Genomic DNA, 23,566 nt, shown 5'->3' with positions numbered 1-23,566 from the left:
GGCGATCTCGCTGTTCCGACACCGAAGCCGGTGAATGCGAGCCTGGTGACGGCCGCCGTCCGCCGCCATGGCGAATTACCTCGCCCAATTCCAGGCCATCAAGAACACCTCCGATCGCCTCGTCGTGGCAGGTACCCCATCTCACTCTTCCTGTAACCGAATTATGAAAACCCTAGATCTGCTCGGATCTGCGTCCTTCTCTTCGTTCCTAGCACCGACTTGGAGATTAATATAGTGATCCTGCTTGAAATCTGGTAATTGGAAGAGCCGCGATACTTTTGATGGGCTGTAGACCTAGTCTGCTATGAAATTTATGGGAGTTTTTTTTCTGGCGGAATCTGCTCCTATCTGTCTTCAACTAGATAATCAGTGACCATGGTTTCAGTATTTAGAGTAATCTAGCTTCGATTTCATTGTTTCGCCTATTTTCTGCAGAAGTTTGATGCATAGTTGCAATCTAATATTTTTTTCTTTGCTGATGCATCAAGTTTGTACTTGAATTATGTGGTTGGTCTGTCATTTTTCGGTGAAAATAAAATGAAATTAGGGAGTTATTGATTGTCAGGGGAGTTCAAATTTCAAATTGCTCAAATCCAGTCTGGCAATCTTTGGCCATCTCTTTTAATTACGTAGATCTGTCTAGTAGAGACTAATTATTTATCTAGAACACTTTTGGTGATATTTCTAAATTCCAAATGCATGTCTTTTTGCTCATGTCACTTCAATGAAAAATTTTGTGTGTGAGGATAGAAGAGTGCAATTTTTTGCTACTTTGCTTCTGAACCTTGTGATCCAAATTGCTGGTGAATGCTACCTTTAATCTCTAAATTGATAACATGTATGCTGTATTACTGTTGGGTCTGATGAGTCAAATTCTGTGACATTACTTGTAGAAGAATGATATTTATTCTAGCATTCTTACTTCCATCTCATATAATGTCGAGTTCAATCTTTCTGGTTAGCTTATTAGTATGCACCTCCTTTTCCCTTCACCCTTCAGCTTCCACTTTAATAGGTGTGTTGTTGGCTGGGGAGTTTGAATCAGGAATTTTTTTTTTTTGAACCAGTGTTTTGAAGTTGGACCAACCAGTGAATAAATGGGCTTGGCAGTTCATGGTTTTTCTGGATGAACAGGCGTAGACTCCAATACAATAGGGATAATCCATGATCCCCACGAACTGTCACGGCCTTGGATTTCCAGCTGATCATTTAGTCAGATTTTAAATACACCACCTAATACTCAAACCAATACCTGTACTTTCTTTTGATCATTCAGCTTTCCATGTTTGCATTACATCCTTTTGGAGCCATATTGATAAACTCATCTATAAGCTTATAAGGATCTAACTGGAGTTTATGGATGCCAATAACATGTTAGGATGTTCTTGTCTGTATTGATCAACTTCTAATTGCAAAGTCATGGGTGTGCCTAGACACCCTTAGCACATTGGAAATCTTGACACAAATGCGAATGGTAGCCCAGATATCACACTTTTCATCTTTACTCTATAATTGGAGGTAGCCACTAACTCCTAAGTTTTGTGTTTCATAAATTTATGTTTTGAAAAGTTATACCAATAGGATTTAGTTATATTTGCCTTCTTGTTCCATGGAGCAAAGGGTTCCTTAAGGATGAGTCAAAATGATTAGAAGCCAGACTTCAATTTTGATCTTAAATTAATTTGAACTTTAACTAGCTGAGTTAAATTCTTTATTTTGTCTAGTAGAAGTGAATTTGGCTAAATAACTAGTAATTGAAAAGTATTACACTGAAAGGAATGATGAGTGACAAGAGGAATACAGACTGGAGTATAGAGCTGATTTATTTATTATATTTCTGTCAAGAATAGGACTGCTTTGAACTTTTTTTCATCAATCATTAGTAGTCGGGCACATAGAAAAAAAAAAAGGAAATCCTAACAATTTTATATTACTTTGTCCTGTTATTGTACCTAAAGATTCTCATGCATTTTTACTTATTTACTTTTTCTTATTGATAATGTCTCCTGGTTTCTTCTTTTCCCAGTTGAAGATGTGAGTGACTTGTGGCCTAGCGTAAAAGAAGGTTTAGAAAGACGCTTGCCTTTGAAGAAGGCCAGTTTAAATAACAAGACAAGGAATCCTGTCTATGTGGAGAATCTTCAGGCTGAGTTCATATTAACCACTGATTCAAGGTTGCGTAGCCGGTTTCCCCAAGAACAGTACCTCTTTTGGTTTCGAGAACCGTATGCAACTATTGTTCTAGTTAGTTGTGAGGTAATTATTAAAGTGTAGATGTCAGACGACTCTATTCTTTTTCAAATGTATAAATCATGTTAATTATTCTTTAAATTTATGATTGTTGTGATTACAATTCTCAGGACCTTGATGAATTCAAGACGATCCTAAAGCCTAGGTTGAAGTTAATTGTGCAAAATGAGGAACGCGAATGGTTTATTGTCTTTGTATCAAAAGCACATCCCAATAATGACCAAGCAACTAAAAATGCAAAGAAGGTTTATGCAAGACTGGAGGTTGATTTTAACACCAAAAAAAGAGAAAGGTGTGTCATGGCTTTCCATATACATAGTTGACCTTATGAAATCCATATTACAACATGCAATATTTGTTTGTTGTTGCATGCTTGATTCATGATTGAAGTCGTTGCTAATTATTACATTTGATGAAGTTCCATTGTCTGGATGAAGCTTAAACCAAATGTCTTAATTTTTTTTACCTATGGTTATTTGAACTACTCTAATTACTGTGTTATGGGGGGATTCCTTATGTTTCTTCTCAGGTGTTGTAAATTAGACTTAAACGGAGTAGATGCAAGCTTCTGGGAGGACTTTGATTTCAAGATAGTGGAATCTATTAGAAATACATTAGACAGACGTGTTCAGTTTTATGAAGAGGAAATAAGGAAAATGAGTGAACAACGTCTAATGCCAGTCTGGAACTTCTGTAATTTCTTTATTTTGAAGGTACCACACCTTAGTTCGATCTTATTAACATCGATATGGAATATTAAACTGTTTGCTATGTTTTCTTTTCCTAAAAATTATCTCTCTCTCTTTTTTTTCCTTCTTTTTTTGCAATTTCTCATTGCATCTGACCTTATATTCCAGGAGAGCTTGGCTTTTATGTTTGAGATGGCACATCTCCATGAAGATTCATTACGTGAATATGATGAGCTTGAACTTTGCTATATAGAAACAGGTTATTTTTTATTTTTCTCATTTTGGCAAACAATACTTTAGCTACCCAATATGTTAAATTTAGGAATAATATTCTTATATAAAAACATCCTGTATAATAATCTTACAAGTGAATCATCATCATCATTATCAAACAATGGCTGTCCCTATTAAGATTTGAAATCTCATTCTAAACCGAGTTAGGTCCATAGACAAAATGAGATAGTTGCAATGTAATGCTAGACATACCAATTTGCTATGCCAGAGCACTAGGGTGGAGAAGAATAATCAAATAAGAGAAGTGGAAGGAGATTAAATAACGAAAAGGAAGAAGAGAATGGGAGTATCAGGCCCTAACCTTTATCACCCACCTTATAGAAGCCTTGTTGCCACCTTTTGCTGCATTGCTATCTTTGTGGAACGGTTGCATACCCAAGTCTAACTTTACATAACATCGTGGGAAATCTTAGATGGCTCGAGGAAGCCTTTATTGCATCGCCTTCATCATGGAAGATTTTGATCAACTTCATCATCTTGAGTTGTTTCATATGTTAGCTCATGGGCAAAGCAAAATATTTCGCTTGTCTATCAACACAAAATGAAAATTTAATCTTTGGTCCCAACTATTTGGGTTTAGCTTGTATCAAGGTTTAAAATTTTGAGCCGTATCAGAGTTTTGATCCCAAACCAGAACAATACGGTTTTGGCAATGCTATGCCAATATTACTTTTTTAAAATTTTAAATAAAGAGCAACTCAGTGCATGAAGTTCTCGCCAATGCGGGGTTCTGGGAAGGGTCGAATTACATTTGGTCTATTGTATGCAACCTTATCCTATGTCGCAAGAGGTTGTTTCCACGACTCGAATCCGTGACCACAAAGTTACATGACATTAACTTTACCGTTGTGTCAAAACTCCCCTTGTTTTTTTTTAAAATATAAGTGTATATTAATTAAAAATTAATTTTATTAATATTTGATTGTTATATATGTTCACTATTGATGTTATATTTTAGGTGTTGAGATGTTAAGTCCATATTTCGATATTTTCTCATAAGATTTTGATGTCTATTAAATTTTTACAGTAGCTACAAAAAGGCATAAATTTAAAAATTATTTTTAATTATTAAAATATATAATTAATCTTTAAAAATATAAAAGTAATTCTTAAAATAATTAATTTTTAAAAAATAAGTAATTCTAAATTATAAAATTATTTGAAAGGCTAAAAGATAATTATAAAATTATTTAAAGGTCATAAATAATTTTTTGAATGTATTTTGTAAATTTTTATTTTTAAAAAATTCATTTAAAATGCTTAAGAATTTATTTTGAAAAAAATTTAGATTATTTTAAATTCACATTCAATTTTCAATGTATATTAAAAATTGTAAATTATTTTATAAAATATTTTATTAATTTTTAAGATTATCCTCTAAAATTAAAATAATAATAAAAAATTATGGCTGCTGCCACGATCCCGCGGAGGCTGTGACACTCTTCGTGCCCCCGCGGAGGTTGCAATATCCTTTGTGCCACTGCGAAGGCCGTTGCAGGGGTCATGACACCCTCCGGGATCCCACGGAGGCTGCTATGAGGGTTGCGGCACCCTCGCAGTCGCGGTGCCAATTGACTAGTGAAACGGTAAATTCCATCCATGTTGACCGACATGACACGAAATTTAAATCACGACCTGTATTCCTCTGTTAAGCTTTATGTAATAAAATATACTTGTAATTAATTAATATTTTCTATTATATTGGCTAATATCTTTTTTTGTCTCCTATTTGTTTCACTTTACGCTCTAATAGGATCAACTTTCTAATTTTAAAATTTATCGTTGTGTACTAGCTCAACCTTTTTTCTCTCATTTTATCACATATTAGAACTACACTTAATTGCTCTTAAATTGTATTTTTATTTTATCCTTTTCAATAACTTCATATCCATCTTAGATTTTTTTTCCTATTTTGCTACAATAACTTTTTACTTATTTTTTTTCCTAATAGCTCCAACAACTGATTTATCTAATTTGATGGGGCATACCATAATTTTATAAATTTTTTTGTTTTAATTTAAGGACACAACAATCACACAAAACTACAAAAGCTCCTGTCTCATTCTTCATCCTATTAATGATTAATATCCTTTTTCTATTGAATAATAGATAAAGATACTTTTGAACTCTTGTAGGTTTCATGTTCAACCATCCTAAGTATGCCATCAACTCTTTTATTGATACTAAAACCCAAGCTTAAAATGTTGACCTGTGTTGGAGCGTTAATCTCTAACTCGAATCATTTGGTTTCAATATTATGTCTTTCAGTTTCAATCATGTCAACAAGGATGAAGAGAGGAAAGGAAGAAGAAGAAAATGAGTAAAGGAAGTTTACCTGGTTGGCAGAAGGAGCTCATAGCTTGGGCATAAGGTCTTGTTGGGTCGCAGAAGGTGCTTATGGCCCAGGTGGAGTGTTGTGTTTGGTTATGGAATGAGTTGCTTAAGGGAAGGAAGTCACTACTTGGGTGGATAGTTGCATTAGGTCTCAAAAAAGAAGCTCATCGCTTGGGTGGAGGGTCGTTGAATGACTATAGACACTTAGTCCTCTTGCGACAAAGGTGGAAGACCTCGCAACTCGATCAAAAGGTTTTATCCTGGCAATCCAGGAGACTCTCGAGCTTGCAAAAGACAATCTAAACAAAGGTAGAATTGCAAAAGAACTCATACTAGGGCATCCGAGTTTCTCAAGTGTTGGTTAGCAAGCAGAATGAATAATTTTGCCTGCACTAATTGTCACGACTCAAGATTTGAAACCATGACTAAAACTACATTTCATATATTCAGTTTTTGTTATACTTATCTTAAAAGCCTAAGGTTGTTAAGATTTTCTCCATCATTAGATCTTTAAATTTTAACTAATTACACTCTTGTTGATTAACATATTACCATTTGCAAATAGCATATACCAAAAAGGAATCATTGAATAAAAATAGAACAACATATACCATTTATACACATCATTTTTTTCCTATATCATTATGTTTGTGCATTTGTACAACATTTTCATTTCTTTTCCATTTCATTAATATGTTTGTCTATGAATTTATATTTGCATTTGTGCATCTATATGTGATTTTGATTATGAACTTATTGGATTCAAGAGTATTTTGTTCCACTAAAATTTGCATCGTACAGATGGATAACTGAAGTTGTTGAATAGAATTTATTTTCCTTTTTTTTCTATTTCATATATCTAGCTGAAGTTTCAACTATTCATTCTTGTTATATGTTTGTAGAAAACATTTAATATGATAGTAAAATTGATGTTGAGTTCAGTCTTAAAGGATGGTGTTGTTGCAATGGTTATTTAGTGTGATCCTCACTGATTGGTCAAAATGTTTAATGAAAGTAAAAATTTTCAACTGCAACTAGTTCCAAATGACGAACAAAACTTCATTATATTAGAATTGTCTTTTATCGCTTGTTTCACATTTTAATACATCTTCCATTAATCACTAAATTGTAGAACAAATTTTAAATAAAATGCAAAATGGAAAAACATTTAAATCAGATGATATTTTGACAGAGATATGAAAGTGTCTAGGGAAACAAGGTATTGAATAACTTACATAGTTATTCAACCTGATATTGAAAACTAAAAAAATGTCCGATTAGTGGAGGATAAGTATTCTAGTTCCTTTATATAAGAATAAATAAGATGTATAAAATTGTGCAAACTATAGAGGTATTAAACTAATGAGTCATACTATGAAACTTTGGGAAAGAGTAATAGAAAAAAGACTAAGGAAGGACACCATGGTAACCCAAAATCAATTTGGATTTATGCCTATAAGGTCGATAATAGAAGTTATACATCTTCTCAGGTAATTAATTGAAAGGTATCGGGAATAAAGCAAGACTTATAGTATTCGTCAACCTAGAAAAATTTATGATAGGGTCCCAAGGGAAATTATATAGATAATTTTAAAAAAGAAAAGTGTTAGCATAACACATATTGAACTAATTAAGAATATATATGAGGATATAATGACAAGAGTGAATACTTCATGTGGAGAAACTGAAGCATTTCCCATAAAGATAGGGTTATATCGAGGATCCGCACTAAGTCCCTATTTTTTATACTAATTATGGATGAACTCACTAGACACATCCAAGATACGGTACCGCAATGTATGTTATTTGCAGATAATATTATTTTGGTAGATGAAACACGTGAATGAGTAAATACTAAACTCGAATTTTGATGGAAAACGCTATAAGTAAAAGGTTTTAGGCTTAGTAGATTAAAGACAGAATATATGAAATTTAAGTTTAGTAATATTAGACGTAATGAGACAATTGTTAAGATATGAGATGACGAATTATCTGTAACTGAGAGTTTTAAATACTTAAAATCACTTTTGCAAAAGGATGGAGAGCTTGAGAGAGATGTTTTACATAGAATATAAGCAGGATGGTTGAAATAGAGGAAATCATCAGGTGTTTTGTCTGATTGTAAAGTACCTCTAAAACTTAAAGGAAAGTTTTATAAAACAGCGGTTAGATCCACTATATTATATGAAGTTAAATGTTAGACTATGACTTGAGCACATAAACAAAAGATGAGAGTTACAGAGATAAAGATGTTAAGGTGAATATGTGGACGTTCAATGATGAACAATATAAGAAATAAAAATATTAGAAAGAAAGTCGAGGTTGCACCCATTGAAGGAAAATTCCGGGAGATATTTTTAAGATGGTACGAACATGTACTTAGACGACTAATAAATACTCCAGTTAGACGATGTAAAACTATAACAAATGTGCACATCAAACGAAGAAGAGGAAGATAAAAAAAAGACTTGATTAATAATAATAAAACAAGATAAAATTTATTTAAATATAAATAATGATATAATAGGGGATAGAGCTCAATGACGTAGAAGGATCCATATAGCCGACCCCACTTATTGGGATAAAGCTTGGTTGTTGTTGTTGTTCCATTAATCACTAAATATATGATATTTTCTATTGATGCTAGGATGCTCAATGTCCATTAGCCACACCGGAAAATATGGTGATCCATTATGCCTCGCCCCAAATGACTAATCCTTTTCGAATGGAGTGAGCTCCACCTTCGTTCAACATGCTATTGGAATAGGACCATACCTTTTGAGTGATGGGCGTGACACTGCATATTGAAATTAGGATCTTGCAAAATCATTTAGTCTCACATGGACAAGTGCATTGATCCATTGACTTTTAAAATTAAGAGGTTATCTTTCTTCCAAATGTATAGTCACTTTAGGATGAAATAAGCTCCAACCCAATTCATTACTGTCATTGGTGCAGTAGTGTCAGGATTCCAGTCCAAAAATAACCCAGATGGCAGTCTAGCACTGTGGTGTTGCTAATCCCTTTTTCCTTCTGATTTTGAACTGTGGAAAGCAAAAATTTTCTCTTCCAAATGAATAGTCACTTTAGGATGAAATGAGCTCCAACCCAATTCATTACTGTCTTTGGTGTAGTAGTGTCAGGATTCCAGTTCAAAAATAACCAAGATGGCAGTCTAGCACTGTGGTGTTTCTAATCCCTTTTTCCTTCTGATTTTGAACTCTGGAAAGCAAAAATTTTCTCTTCCATTGTGCTTTGTCTTTTCATGTGAGCTACAAGGAAGAAAGATTGGTTTATGCTAATTCTTTTTCAGAGAATAACTTCTCGGCTCCTGGCACTGCCTTTGCTTATTTATGTTCTATCTTTTTCACTTTTGAGTAGTGCGCTGTAAACTATTGTTTTTTCTATATTATGTAGGGATATCCAGTTCATTTATTCATAGCCCTGCATGATAATTTATCTGACTTGTTCTTTGCACAAATACAGTTAGTACTCCTGGAAAACAAAGGGATTTTGGAGGATTGGAACATGGTGATGATCAGGCTGCATTATTGAAGCCTGCATTCAAACCTTTATCTCAAATTGTCCAGGATGATTCATTCAGAGAATTTGAGTTCAGACAATATTTATTTGCATGCCAAGCGAAGGTTTGCACATTGAAATTTACACTAATGTGCATTTTTTGCTTCTAATTTTTTTTCATGAATACAGAGATCATTTTCAAACTGTCCACTGATGATCAGTTGAGAAGAACTGAAGAAAGATTCCATTTATGCATCTGTGACATTGCCAAGCATACAACTATTATTTTTAGCTTGTTATGGAAATTATTCTTGGGTGTTTTCTTTTTTGTACCAAACTTACCTTTCTCTTTTAAATGATTCATCTTTTTTAGAACCACAGCTTCCTTTTCTATTGAGTTGCTGTAGTCAATAGTTTTGCTGCATTGTAGTTTTATCTTGATATTCAAGTGGATAAGATGAAAATCTGGTTTTTTTTCCTCTTTCCGCTTCTATTTCTCAAATATATAGTAATCTGCAGCTGTGTGATATCATCAATCAATTTAATATGGTTTATCTGCTCTTCTTTATCAATATCTAGTTGAAATCACACGTTAGTCTGCCAACCTCCTTTGCTTTTCAGAAATTAGATATGTGATTGTCTTTGTGTGACACTTAGTTTTACTAAACTTCTCTTGTTTATGTCAAGATTGTAAATGGATTGCAGGTTTATTTAATATTAGGACTCATCTTATTTATTTTAGTGCTGTATAAGGTATTCTATGCTCATCCCATTGTGTTCCTTCCATGTTGCAGCTACTATTTAGATTAGGTCGTCCATTAGAGATCGTTATGAGGGGCTATTCATTCATTATCAGCTTCTCAAAGACACTGGCTTTGCATGAAGTACGTGGTTCAACCAATCATATGATCTCCTTTTCATCTATCTGAAAATTTAAAAATTCATCATTACTTAATATCTTATATGAGAATTAAATATTGGTTTCCATATAATGTGTTTCTTTGTTCTTTTAGAATACCCTTCCTTTCTGTTTGCGTGAAGTGTGGGTGATAAGTGGTTGCATAGCTATTATCAATTCAACTTCGTCAATTTCTGATGATGGACTTGCTGCACCTGATAATGAGAAGGAATTTTATCGTTTACATGGAGACCTTTATTCACTTTGTCGCATTAAGGTAAATTTGATTTATAGAATTCCTTGACTTTGCATTTATGCTTTTTCTTGAGCCTTTATATTTTATGCTTTTTTCTTGAGCCTTTATATTTTCATCCCTCGATACCTATAATTACAAATGGGTATTGGATTACAAATACAAAGAGATCTTTTGAAGCTTTTTGATACTTTAAAAAGGCAATGTTTTCCAACCTTGGCATTGGCCTTTCTTCTCTACTTTTGATGAAAATCAAGATAGCTATCCATCCATGGGTTATATATTCAAACTGTGAAGAAACCAATTTGGTTCACATTGTTTTGTACAATTTATACCTTTTTATAATAGTTGGACACCTGAACGATATTATAGTTTACTTGGAGATCTTACTTCAGGTTTATTTGAGATGTGGCATATGAAATGTGCCTTTCTGTTAATGCTTTCCTGTGGCAAAATACACTTTCATTCTTATAGCTTTTCAGAAGCATGCCTGCTCAAATGACTGAGTGTTATCACTTTTTACTTGTTTTTTATTTAAGTTGTCTGAATGATTTTCAATTGCTACATCAAAAGACAATTCTAATATTATTGTTGGCATGACAGTTCATGAGACTTGCATATTTGATTGGTTATGGAGTTGAAATAGAGAAAAGTCCTGTCAACAGGTACCGTGAGCACATTATTTCTTCTTTTAATTTTCTGTTGTAGAAAAATGATTACTTATTACAGTTATTGATAAACAAACAGTGCTTCGCTAAGCATGTTGCCCTGGCCAAAGCCATCTATTTGGCCAGCTGTTCCAGAAGATGCTTCAGCTAAAGTGCTTGCAAAGGAAAAGGCATGTTTGTCTCTTTTTCTTGGTTACATATTATCATGTTTCTAAATGACTTGAATGAAACTTATATTGATTGTGAAAAAAAAATTGATTTCGACCTAACTATCTTCAGTGACTTTCTTTATTTCTAGAAACTGAATTTCCACTCATCTAATTAAACAATAAAATATAGTTTCAATCAATTTCAATATATAAAAGATTTGAAATTTTCTAGATGATGCAAGTAGGTTTACAAAAGAAAAGAGCAATTAGCAATTAAAGGTTTATTGTTGAACATAATTTGAAATGTCATTCCAAGCTGGAGTTTTGATAGCCTGTGGGAATAATATGGTTTAAGTATCATGCCGTAGTGGCGACACAAGGTGTTAATAGTGATGTAGAGGTGGAAGAAGGAGATGAAGAAGAAAAAGATGACGAGGTAGCTATGTATCTAGAGGAGCTATTCAATCAATTGAAGGAAGTTGTTCTAGACTTTAGCCCTTCCAAAGTTGATCATGCATTGAAAGGAATCCTAGATTTCTCTATTGTGTCGATGGATGACTTCCAAGTGGTGCTATGATTTGAGTTCTTTGACGAAGTGCCTGCATTTCCTCCACCAACAACTAACTCCCTCAACATACTTGCAAGAAACAAAGCATGTGTAACTCTTACAGAGCATGCTACCAAGGTAGAGTCCAATGCACTATCAGCTCTACAATTCAAATAGAGTGTTGAAGTCAAATCCAAGCTACCTTGCCACTATCTGGGAGTTGAATGATGTGGAAGCCAAGGAGCCAATCCCAAAGGCCACAAGTTGTGCCACAAGCGTTTCCAAAAAAAAGCTTTTGCCGTGGCGTCTGGTAGATAATTAGATTGAGTTAAAACCAAGTACTAAGCCACCGACTATAGAACCTTATCTCATGACACCACTTGAGAAGTTGAGATAGTTGAGTTGTGCAAACAATTCTTGGACTTGCTAGACTCGAGCTATATTCATCCTTCCAAGGCTCCCTTCGGTGCCTATGTATTGTTTCAGAAAAAGGATGGGTCTCTCCGTATGTGCATCAGGTATAGAGTGCCATAACGAATACCTCATCCCTTTGGTAGTTGAACTTTTTGATCAATTAGGAAAAGCTTGATACTTCTCTAAACTAGACCCTACAGTCAGGATACTACCAAGTGTAGATTGCAGCAAGGAATGTGCCAAAGACAACATGTGTAACAAGGTATGGTGTCTTTGAATTCTTGGTTATGCCCTTTAGTCTTACAAATGCACTGATAACTTTTTGTATCCGAATGAATACGCTCTTCCACTCCTATCTTGACCGCTTTGTGGTAGTCTACTTAGATGACATTGTAATGTATAACACAACTCTTGAAGATCACATACAACGCCTTAAGCAAGTCTTCCAAGTGTTATGTATAAATGACTTGTATGTCAAACAGTAGAAATGCTCATTTGCCTAAGAAGAGGTAGAGTTCCTTGGTCATAGAATCTGCAATGGGAAGCTCATGATGATCAAGCCAAGGTAAAGACCATTGAAGACTAGGAGACATGCACCAAGGTTACAATCTTTGGGTTGGTAAAGTACTATCAGTGTTTCATCAAAGGCTTTTCTAGTAGTCATGTGTTTGATTGTTCTCTTCAAGAAGGATCGCTCATGACAATGAACATAGAATTGTTCCAAGCGTTTGAGGAGTTGAAGACTATCATAGAGGAACCAGTGTTATTATTGCTCGACCATACTAAGCCATTTGAGGTACACACTAATGCCTCAGAATTTGCTATTATGAAGTACTTATAGGAGAGGGACAGCCCATTGCCTTCGAAATCCGAAAGTTAAACGACATTAAGTGGCATTCCACAGTGCAGGAGAAGGAACTGGTTGTTGTCATACATTGCCTTCAAACATGATGCTATTATTTGCTGGGTTCACACTTCAATATCCTAGCAAACAACATTATTGCAAGTTAATTTGAGATTTAAAAGAAGCTCAATCTCAAGCAAACTTAGTGGTAGGAATTCTTGGTAGATTTTGACTACCAACTTGAGTACAAGCTTAGAAAGATTAATGTGGTGGTTGATGCACTAAGTAGGAAAGTGGAGCTGCCAACATTGAGCATTAGTCAACCAAAGGCACAATTGCCAATCACATCAAAGAAGAGTTAAGCTATAATCCTCTTGCTTAGAGTTTGTTGAAGTTGGCTAGAGAGGGGAAGGCACGATGCTTTTGGGTAGATTATGACCTACTTCTTACCACAACAACAAAATTTTTGTTCCCAAACATGATAACTTGCGGAAGGAAATTATCAAGAAATGTCATGATTCTAAATGGACTAGTCATCCGACCCTAGCTCTCATGGTGGACACATATTATTGGCCACGGATGCGGGATGACAATAAGACTTGTATGTGGATTTGCCCATAAGACTAAGTCAAGGTTACTTGAACCCCTACCCATTCTAGAGCAGCTGTGGCAAAGTATCTCAATAGGTTTCATTATGGCCTTACCTAAGTTCAAAGAGTATGAAAGAATCACGGTAGTAGTTGATTGATTCAACAAATATATCACATTAGACTGTAATGTGGATGAGGTGACGTGATTATTCCTTCTACATGTGGTGAAGCTTTAGGGAATTCCACAAAACGTTGGATGATTTTGAACCAAGCTTATCAAATTGTTGGGGACGCATTTTAATTTCTCTACAAGCTTTCATCCTAAAGCGATGGGTAAACTGAGTGCATCAATGGGCTACTTGAGTTTTACTTATGGCACTATGTGAGCACTCATCAACAAAATTGAGTAAAATTGTTAGATGAAATTCAATTCTAGTATAAGTTACAATGGAGCGAGGCAACAGGTAAAAGTCCATTTAAGACTGATCGGACAATAACCTATGACACCCAATGCCATTATCTTAACTTGTGAAGCGAGGAGCCCAACAACCTACGTGCTAGCTAAGGAGTGGCATGAACAAGCTGAGATTTCGAGGATTTGTTTGGACATAACAACCAAGAATTATGAAGAAATGGACAAACATGAAGAGGCAATGCATGGAATTTGAGGAAGGTGACATGATATTGATGAAACTCTTACCCAACAATTTAAGTCCCACGGAAAATGCACAAGCGGTTGGTGAGAAGATATGAAGGTCCCTTCTCAATCGTCAAATGTGTGGGAAAGGTATTTACCAAGTACAACTTCCACCAAAGTTCAAAATTTATCTTCTCTTTCATGTGAGCGTTCTCAAACCTTATCACGAAGACGAAGATGACCAAAGCAAAAACAAGTCCAACTGTGCACCAATAATTGTTCTCATCTCCAATGATAAACATGTAGAGTACATCATTACTAATAGGATCACTCGAAGGATAGAATTTCAAAGTACATCAAATACTTGGTAAAGTGAAAGAACTTAGCAGACATTGAGGTGGGTTGGCAATGAGTGGATGTATTATGGTAATTCATCGAGCATGTCAAGTGCTACAAGGAAGAAAATGCGTCGAGGGCGTCGTGAGCTTAGGTGGTGGAGAATGTCACAACCCACCCAATTTCAAGCGCAAAAGAGATTCTTAATTCACCCTTTGGCTCAATTTATTTTGCCTAGCCTTTTCTTCTAGGGTCTTCTTTAAGATCATTCTACATATTTCTTTTGAATCCTCTGATTATGAAACTATCTAAATATTTTGTAGAATCTTTCTTGACATATAATATACACGGATCAAATTGATCCCAACCTTCAAACCCTCTTAATCTCTCTTAACTTCTCTTGTTGGTTTAGGTAGATAGGCTTACTTAGCAACTTTGCAAGAATAAGCTATCTAAGTGTCACGGGCGAGTGGTGCTAAAATTAAGCCTGTCACATCTAGCACTATTACATTATCATAAATTATCCCTTATCACAATAATATAATTATTAAAGATTCTTTTTTCTCTTTATAATCCATTAGAACAATTTCTCTATATACTTTTTCTAGATCCATAAAAATCTTTTTTTTCTCTCTCTATTTCCCATTAGTTGTCTACATCTCTAAATGAGCTTTAAACATGAAACCTAAGTTAGAATTAATGATTTTTATTTTCTTTTAATTCTTCTCTCAATCACTTTTTTCAAAGTTTCATGATATGACTTAGTGATTTAATTTCTCTATAATTTAAATAACATTGTATTTCACTTCTATTTTGATAAATCGGTATTAAAAAAAATCCTCATTCATGCATCTTAAATTTCAAATTTTTGTCGAATAACACAATTAACTATCTCTTATACAAATTTTAACCTGATTAGATACACTATTATGAACAAAACTATGATTCCTAAACTTATCATAGTTTTGAGTTTTAAAAACTATTTTTTTCTAGAATTAATCTTTTTTTATTCATTAATTGTTTTAACAACATGAACCTTTTGTTTCAGATTAGTCACCTCTTTTGTTTAAAATTAGTCATCTTTAATTCAGTTTCCAGTGCATTCATAGCACTATGTTATTTTTTATGTGGCAGATGATTCTTCAAGCTGACCCCAGAATGAAGCACTTTAATATTCAGAGAAAACAATTGCCACTAGAACCTTCTTCACTTCTACGAGAGGCTAATAGACGAAGGGCTTCCCTTTCTGTTGGAAACTTATCTGAGTTAATTGATTACCGTCAAATAGATGGGTAATGGATACAAACAAGGAAGAAATATTGGCTGTCACATTGGTTTTGTTTTCCATTATAGGGGGCAAATGTGTTCTTGTTTATTTATTTTTTTATAATTTCTTATGTGGCAGTTCAGGTACAGATGGACACCAAAGATTTTCTCCAAGTACAACCCAAGCAAATTCTATGTCAAGAACATACTCTGGACCAAATTTGGAAAGTTCTTTATCCCTTGATCGCCCTATGAGAATATCGGAAGTCCATGTTGCAGCTGAGCATGCACTGGAGAATACAATTACAGATCCAGATTTGTTAAAATCCTTATCTTCTTTGGAAGAATTCGAAGTAAGTTTATTTCTGGTTTTTGTCAAAAGTGAAACATGTTCTCTAAAATTTCAATTCGTTATTCTAAAATAATAAGGTTCTTGAAGCTGAATGATGATATCTTCTTTGGCTATTAGAAGATTCCCTCATTACATCTGCTCCTTGATAATTTTTAGGATGTCCAACCAATCAAATTTTTTTCTTTTTTTTTTCAGTTTTTCTTGCTTTTACCAGTTTGTGCTATATTGAACTATTAACTTTATAAGTATTCATATGATTTCACCCAGGAAAATAATTGTTGATGAGCTATTATTTTTCAAGTCCACAGTTTTCTGTTCATTCAACAGTCTGTGAGATTAATTTGGTCATACCCATTCATCAATTAGAATATTTATGATATCTATCTGCTGACCTTGGGCCAGGCTTTGGCTTATCCTGTTCATCTTCGTCACCTCCTTTAGTTTGTTTTCATATGTTTTAATACACATGTAGCTACTATATATAATATCATGTTTTGACAGAGTTTTTCTTTGCTTTTATCTCCTGGCAGCAAAAGTATATGGAACTAACAAAAGGAGCTGCTGATAATTACCATCATTCATGGTGGAAGAGGCATGGAGTTGCACTTGATGGAGAAATTGCAGCTTTATGCTTTAAACATGGAAATTATGATTTAGCTGCAAAGTCCTATGAGAAGGTTTGTGCTCTATATGCCGGGGAGGGGTGGCAGGACCTCTTGGCTGAAGTCTTGCCAAACCTGGCAGAGTGTCAGAAGATACTTAATGACCAAGCTGGCTACCTCTCATCTTGTGTTCGCTTGTTGTCTCTGGAGGATGGTTTATTCTTGGCTAAAGAGCGACAAGCTTTTCAGTCAGAGGTTGTTCGTCTTGCACATAGTGAAATGAAACATCCAGTACCCCTTGATGTTTCATGGCTGATCACATTTTCAGGCAATCCTGGTCCACCACTTCAGTTATGTGATGGGGACCCTGGTACACTTTCAGTAACTGTTTGGAGTGGCTTTCCTGATGATATTACTTTGGAGTCTCTTAGCTTGACACTTACAAATACTCTTAATACAGATGAAGGTGTCAAGGTTTGCCTACTATCTTGTCGTACAATGAACATTGTGCAATAAGCTAGTTACAAGTTTTTCATTATGTTTTGTTTTATCTTTTTAATGATTAATTGTTGATCGCATACCACAATTTCTTCTCTGGTTCATTAAGTTTATCTATCATCCGATATAGCATTTTTCATCTTTGTATGTGTTTTTACACCGGATTAAATGAAGAATATGCCAAGATTTTTTTATTAGCATTGGCCAGATACTTCGTATTTTGTTTTCATGTTTTGAAATTTTCCTTTTTGCTGAAAATAACTGTATCTTTTATAGACAATAAAGATTGCAGATTCCTAAATTGACATTTTGTCTTATTCAGACAATAAAAAGTTCAGATGCTCATATTCTCAAACCTGGTAGGAATGTCATCAAACTTGATGTGCCTCCACAAAAGCCAGGTTCCTATGTTCTTGGAGTTCTTACAGGACAGATCGGCAACTTGAGGTTTAGATCCCATAACTTTTCAAAAGGTGGGCCGCAAGATAATGATGATTTTATGAGTTATGAGAAACCAACTAGACCTGTTCTGAAGGTAATAAGTTTTGGTTGCTAAAGCGCAGCATTTTTCATATAAATGTTTGTTTGGATTTAGGATTTCAGAGTAGGTTTTCTTTTCTTTGGTTATTTAGCATCCCCTATGAAACAGTGTTTCCAGGTTCCACTGAGTTGAGAGTGTATAAAATGGAAGGAAAAAAAAAAGAGTCACAATAATGTTATACTTCAATAAGTGTGGCAAAACTCATGGATTCTGTCTTCTTTCAGGTGCTCAAGCCAAGAACTCTAGTGGATATTTCTGCTGCAGTATCATCAGCTTTGTTAATGAATGAACTCCAATGGCTTGGACTTATAGTGAAGCCAATAAACTACTCTCTCAAGGGTGCTCTTTTAAGCATAGACACTGGTCCTGGGTTGATGATTGATGTGTCTCATGCAATTGATATTAATGAGTATGCAAATACAATGGAGGATAAAGTTCATGCACATGATTCCAGCACTATAACGGAGAACAACACTCATCCTCTAGAACCTAAACAGCTTTATATTGAAAATGGTAAAATAGCATTGCCAGATTGGGCTAGTGACACAACTACAACCTTATGGTTTCCAGTCCATGCTATTGATGACAGGATGGCGAGAGCAGCATCTGCAGGTTCAGTCATTTCCTTTCCATATGGTAGCAATGTGGAAACCTGATAATATATCACATGAACAGTTTTCATGTGCAGATAGCCCTCACAGGCAGAACATCGTTGATGGCATGAGAACAATTGCCTTGAAACTTGAATTTGGAGCTTTCCGAAACCAAATATTTGAAAGGCAATTTTCCTTCTCTAATCATGTACATAATATGCCACAACTTTTTTGAGATTAACTAATTTTACTTTACCATATTTCCCTTCACACCAGGACCATTGCTGTGCATTTCACTGATCCATTCTATGTCACTACAAGGGTTGCCAATAAATGCAATGATGGCACTTTACTTTTGCAGGTTTGACTATCCATATCTAAATGATGTTAATTTAACAAGCAAAAACTACCCTGGCATGTATGGTTATTATTAAATGTCATTCAGCATGAACCTCTCTTATGTTTGGTTCCCTCTTCTCGCCCATGTATTTTTGCTGTGAAAATAGACATCACTTCTGCAAATTTTCTGAAAACTTGTAAATTATTTACTGGAAAGAAAACAATTTTTCTCTTGAACATGTCTGTAACTCTGTGATTATCTTTTAATAACTACTTGAATTTGTGTCTTACCAAATTTTTCTGCTTATCTAGGTGACGATACACTCCCAAGTAAAAGCTATTTTGTGCTTATATGATGCTTGGTTAGACCTTCAGGCTGGATTTGTGCATGTGAGGAAGGAAAATGGGAGACCTGTTTCGAGTTTCTTCCCTCTTGTCATTTCTCCATCTTCTACTGCAGGAATTTTATTTAGCATTTGTATAGATAATATGGCTATTGGAGGTACATTTGTTTTCACTGATTTAGAGTGCTTATCCTTACTGCATAGGCTGTCTTTTTTCTCCCTTTTCTTCCTTGTTTAATGCAGTTGGCAATCTTTAACTTTTGATTGTGGCATTCTTCTGAACTGAACTCTTCTTCACACAATATATTATATAACATATGCAGCCTAATGTGTGGAATTTAGTTTATGTTGTGAAGAGAGAAAGAGTCCTTTTTATTTTTCTTATAGTTTTTTTTTTTTGTATTTTAGATGTAGTTCCACTACCATTTTTTTGGGTTGTGGAGTGTATTCATATCTAAATAAAACATATGGCACGGAACCGCAAATGCATTAGAAGAATTTTTTTCCATGTTACTTAAAACTGGAGGATAATTCAAAGCTGGCTGAGCAGCAGCTGTAAGGTAGTTATATAGCCTGTATTTGGAGGCACCTTTCCTCATTTTGTCTTGTTATATGAGAGAACAGTTTTTATGTCATGCCTAGTCTCCTCTGTATTAAGATCTTTAACAACTGAACCTTCACATATCAGTTGTGACTGATCAAAACTGAACGACTGGTTTATATTGTTTGTTTCCCAGCAGGATATATACAATTATACATCATAGTTAATATTTTTTTTCAATTACATTCTAGATCTTTAGCAATTGAACCTAACCCATTTGTTAGTTGTGACTGGTTAAAACTGAATAACTGGTTTATAGAGGTTGCTCCCTAATGGGATGGGTCAAACATCATAGTTAATACATATAATATTTCCAATTGCATTCCTGATCTGCAATAGGAAACTTCACACCTGCACCCTGGTGAGCCAAAAAGTGAAAAGAGATAAAGGTCCCCCACCCCCTGGTGCTTCAATGCGATTTTGGATGTCTCGTGATAGTCAAACTAGGACATAAATAGAGATTTTATTATGTACATATTGGAACACTGATATAGAGGGGTGTGCTAACTTCCCTACCATTGTGAGTACCAGACTATTGCTAGCAGGACATGTTATGTCGGCAAGCATACGCAAAGCAAACTATTAATGTAAATCTGATCTAGGCTCTAGCTCATGCATATTGGTGACAGTCAGCAGCCTACAAATTTTTTATTTTTTATCCTTGAAAATTTTCATACACATCTAAATTGTTTTAACATGTTCAACTTTCACTGTATATGAACTAACTTAAATAATCTTGTTAGTTCATATAGTGATTATTTGTCTCTAAATTTCAGGTTATAAACTTCTTTGCCTTGTATTTTAGAACTTATCTATCTAATATTATTGTTGCTAGCAGATCAAAATGAGGTTCTCCAGGCAGAGAGTATTTTGAATGTTATGTATGGAATTTCTGGTGTCAGAAGTAATGGAGCACATTCGCCTACATCATTGAAGCTTGGAAGCAGTGACAAGTTATTTTTTAAGGTTGCTATTGCTTTACAGAGGCCCATTCTTGATCCATGTGTCGCAGTTGGTTTTGTTCCTTTTTCTTCTAATTGTCTAAGAGTTGGACAACTGATTAATATGAAATGGAGAGTTGAAAGGCTGAAAGATCTTGAAGCTAGCCCATCATCCTCATGTAAAGTAAGCTCTTTGAATCATTCATTAATATGTTCTCGAGTAATTTTGAGGTTTTGAAATAGATTGATGCTTCTTATTAAATAAGGAACTACTTCATTCACAATTTTCTTATAGAAATGTTCAAAATATATAAAATTAAGTCTGACACAATGTGCATGTAAATAAATGTGTTCTATATTTTTTATGAAAAAATCTATGTTTGTATAATTTCATCAATAGCACCTGCTTTAGGATTGTCAACTATTCAGAAACATGTTATACTGCTAGATTGCAAATGTCTGACTCTAACTCAAACTCCAGGATTCTGTAGGGATCAACCGTATTATGCTCCATTAGATTGATGATTTATTCAACTATGGATCATATAGTTTGTAGATTCACAGATAATTCATGCTGCAGGATGAGGTGCTTTATGAAGTTGACGCCAATCCAGAAATCTGGATGATTGCTGGGAGGACCATGGGATATGCACTGTTGTCGAATGCACGAGGTCCTTCCTATCTCATTCATCTTATGCTTCTCCTTCAATTTGTTGGTCTCTGGCAAACACGGCTAACCTATGCAAGCAATGCAGGTTCAAGAACAGAAATCACAGTGACATGCATGCCACTGGTTTCTGGGCATGTTCGTCCCCCCCAGCTGGGTTTGCCGGGAATGGATGATGCAAACATCAGTTGCAATCCACCGGGGCCTCACTTGGTGTGTGTACTCCCTCCCACCTTGAGCTCTTCGTACTGTATTCCTGCATGATTTTACTAGGAATTTGTGACTTGTATACACGTAGCTAATTCTTCCGTGCATTTTTGGGTTGTAAAATTAGGTTCCAACAGAACATGTAGCAACTTTGATAGGGGTTTTGCTTGTACCATTATTCTTGTACATGTAAATTGTATGCCAAAGAGGATGTCGTGTGGTGGATGTGTCGTGGGAGACCAGTTTCCTATAAATTTCCATCACATCGTTGCATTTTGCTACAAGATCACGTTTCTTCTTTCTGATATCCAACTTACTATCAAATTTCTATCATATTATATCAGTTAATTTTGCTTAGTGTGATTTTGTCAAATATTGTGCATAGTACTCTGGTTAAAGATTGATTCATGTGATAATTATATGAAGTAGGGCATCCGACCCAAAGTAACAGGAAAAGGAAAAAAAAAAAACACAAGATATTATTTTGTTTCACACAATCTACCAGTCACATTCTTTCGATACTGTTTTGATCCATAATCGTAAGACTTCAACTTAGTACTGTGGAAACAGGGAAACTATCAAAATCATGTTTCGTTTGGTTTTATTCATTGGGAAGGAATAGGGAAAGATTGTTTTCGTTTCCTTTTTCTTGTTTAGCTTCTGCTAAAGTAACATGGAAAGCCACCTAGGGAGAGCACTATTCTATTAGCCTAACCTAGGGCAATGTAGTTTCTAATAGGAATCGATTCCTCTCTTGTGAGGAGGTTAATTGTGATGGATTTTTAAAGATTGAGGATGGGTGGTATCGATCGAATGTTTGTTTAAAATCATTTAATTTTTAATTTAACTCAAAAATATTTAACATACGAAGCCTTCGGTATGTTTTGTATTATCGGGGCTCTTTTGGAGAAAAAGTTACGTTTTAACGGTCCATTTAAAAGAACAATTTTTCCCCTTACAATTCACTACTTTTCTTTTTTGAAATGAATAAATTTTGATTATTCGAATAATGGGCGAAAACAAAAGAATGCCTTGTTTTAGAATGTTAATTTCTTTTTTAGAATGTCAAAGGTGTGTCTTTTCTTTGTCAAACATTAAACTCTTTGTTTACTTGGAGGAAAGAAAAGTAAACACGGTCGATTCCACGATCATCGGTCTCACGATCATCTGTGAGGAGGTAATTCGGGAAGCTACAGTTGGTCATTACAGAGGAAGACATTGTCTCGGTTTCGTCGTGATTCGATCCTTGTCCAGTTCAATAAATCTGTCCTGTGTCATAACCAACTCAACTATGCCCGAGGATATGAATGTCTCAACATAACATATGAAAGGAAGGAATGAAATAAAAAACTTATATAAATATCCTCCAGATTTTTTCCTTTTTTCACTTTCGTGAACTCCTCCGATCTTTCTCTTTAATAATATTAATGCATTATTACTATTATATAGAATTTTTCTGTAGTATATATATTATTTGATCATTAAAAAAATAAATCTGTATAATTGATTTGATGATAAAATTCAATTTGTTTACACAATTCCAGTTCAAGTCCCCTCGATGACTAAATTAATAAAATCTGCATGCGAATGTTCTCATGACTGATGTCGCGATTGTTACACACTGCCTCTCCAGCCGTCCTCACTGCCTTATTACGACAATGTAATCCGACATTCTTACCTTCATTTCTTCAAATCTTATTGAAACAGGTAAGTTTTTAATCCATTATTCGGCTAGTGAAGGAAGAAATGCATGTCTAACAATCTTATTAATATAGTTTTAATAAAAAAATCAAAATTAAAATTAATAAAATCATATTTACGTTCATAATATCTCAAAAAATATTAAATAATTTATCAAAACTTACATATAAAAATTTAATTAGTAACTCTACTTTGAAAAACTAAATTTTGTATTAAAAAACTATTTTTAAAAAATTAATATTTAATTAATTTTTTATATAAAAATATTAAATCTTAAATATTTTTTCTATCTAGAGTCTCAAAAATAATCAAGACGCCCTGTCAACACCACCAATCACCACAATATCACGATGCGTTTGTATTATAAATTTTCTTTTAAATTATTTTTTTTACAACTTATGATTGACCTGAAAAAAATTGAACCCTTTATATGCTTAGATAATTAGGTTAGATTAAAAAAAAATTAAAACTAAAATTTCAAACTTAGGG

General features: G+C 34.4%; 1 protein-coding gene across 2 annotated transcripts; it reads left to right on the top strand.

The window, feature by feature from the left end:
* LOC141827633 (trafficking protein particle complex II-specific subunit 130 homolog) lies at positions 1–21,674 on the top strand. Of its 2 annotated transcripts, none has more exons than XM_074714924.1 (21): positions 1–131; positions 2,027–2,256; positions 2,361–2,542; positions 2,780–2,963; positions 3,108–3,198; positions 9,054–9,214; positions 9,884–9,973; positions 10,103–10,264; positions 10,844–10,905; positions 10,988–11,078; positions 15,560–15,717; positions 15,831–16,044; positions 16,574–17,119; positions 17,466–17,678; positions 17,909–18,296; positions 18,373–18,463; positions 18,554–18,638; positions 18,929–19,118; positions 20,400–20,686; positions 21,083–21,173; positions 21,258–21,674. In XM_074714924.1, the coding sequence occupies exons 1-21, from the start codon at positions 68–70 to the stop codon at positions 21,431–21,433; spliced, it is 3,756 nt and encodes a 1,251-aa protein (XP_074571025.1). In that variant the 5' UTR covers positions 1–67; the 3' UTR covers positions 21,434–21,674. The 2 variants fall into 2 exon arrangements, with proteins under 2 accessions (XP_074571025.1, XP_074571023.1); XM_074714922.1 differs by having other exon boundaries at positions 20,397–20,686.
* Positions 21,675–23,566: the final 1,892 nt, after the last annotated feature.

The sequence above is a fragment of the Curcuma longa genome, chromosome 4 (assembly GCF_044706935.1).
Source record: "Curcuma longa cultivar G26 ecotype Majalengka, Jawa Barat chromosome 4, ITB_CL_G26_1.1, whole genome shotgun sequence".
In the NCBI taxonomy this organism is placed as follows: Eukaryota; Viridiplantae; Streptophyta; class Magnoliopsida; order Zingiberales; family Zingiberaceae; genus Curcuma; species Curcuma longa.
Note: the sequence above shows the minus strand (reverse complement) of the source record. Positions and strands in the feature narration are given on the sequence as shown.

What these genes read in the sequence shown, in the direction of transcription:
- LOC141827633 (XM_074714922.1), top strand. Translation starts at nt 68, where the DNA reads ATGGCGAATTACCTCGCCCAATTCCAGGCCATCAAGAACACCTCCGAT. An exon ending in GGCGAGAGCAGCATCTGCAG is followed by an intron (nt 18,297 to 18,372) that starts GTTCAGTCATTT and finishes TTTCATGTGCAG; the next exon opens with ATAGCCCTCACAGGCAGAAC. An exon ending in GCCCATCATCCTCATGTAAA is followed by an intron (nt 20,687 to 21,082) that starts GTAAGCTCTTTG and finishes TTCATGCTGCAG; the next exon opens with GATGAGGTGCTTTATGAAGT.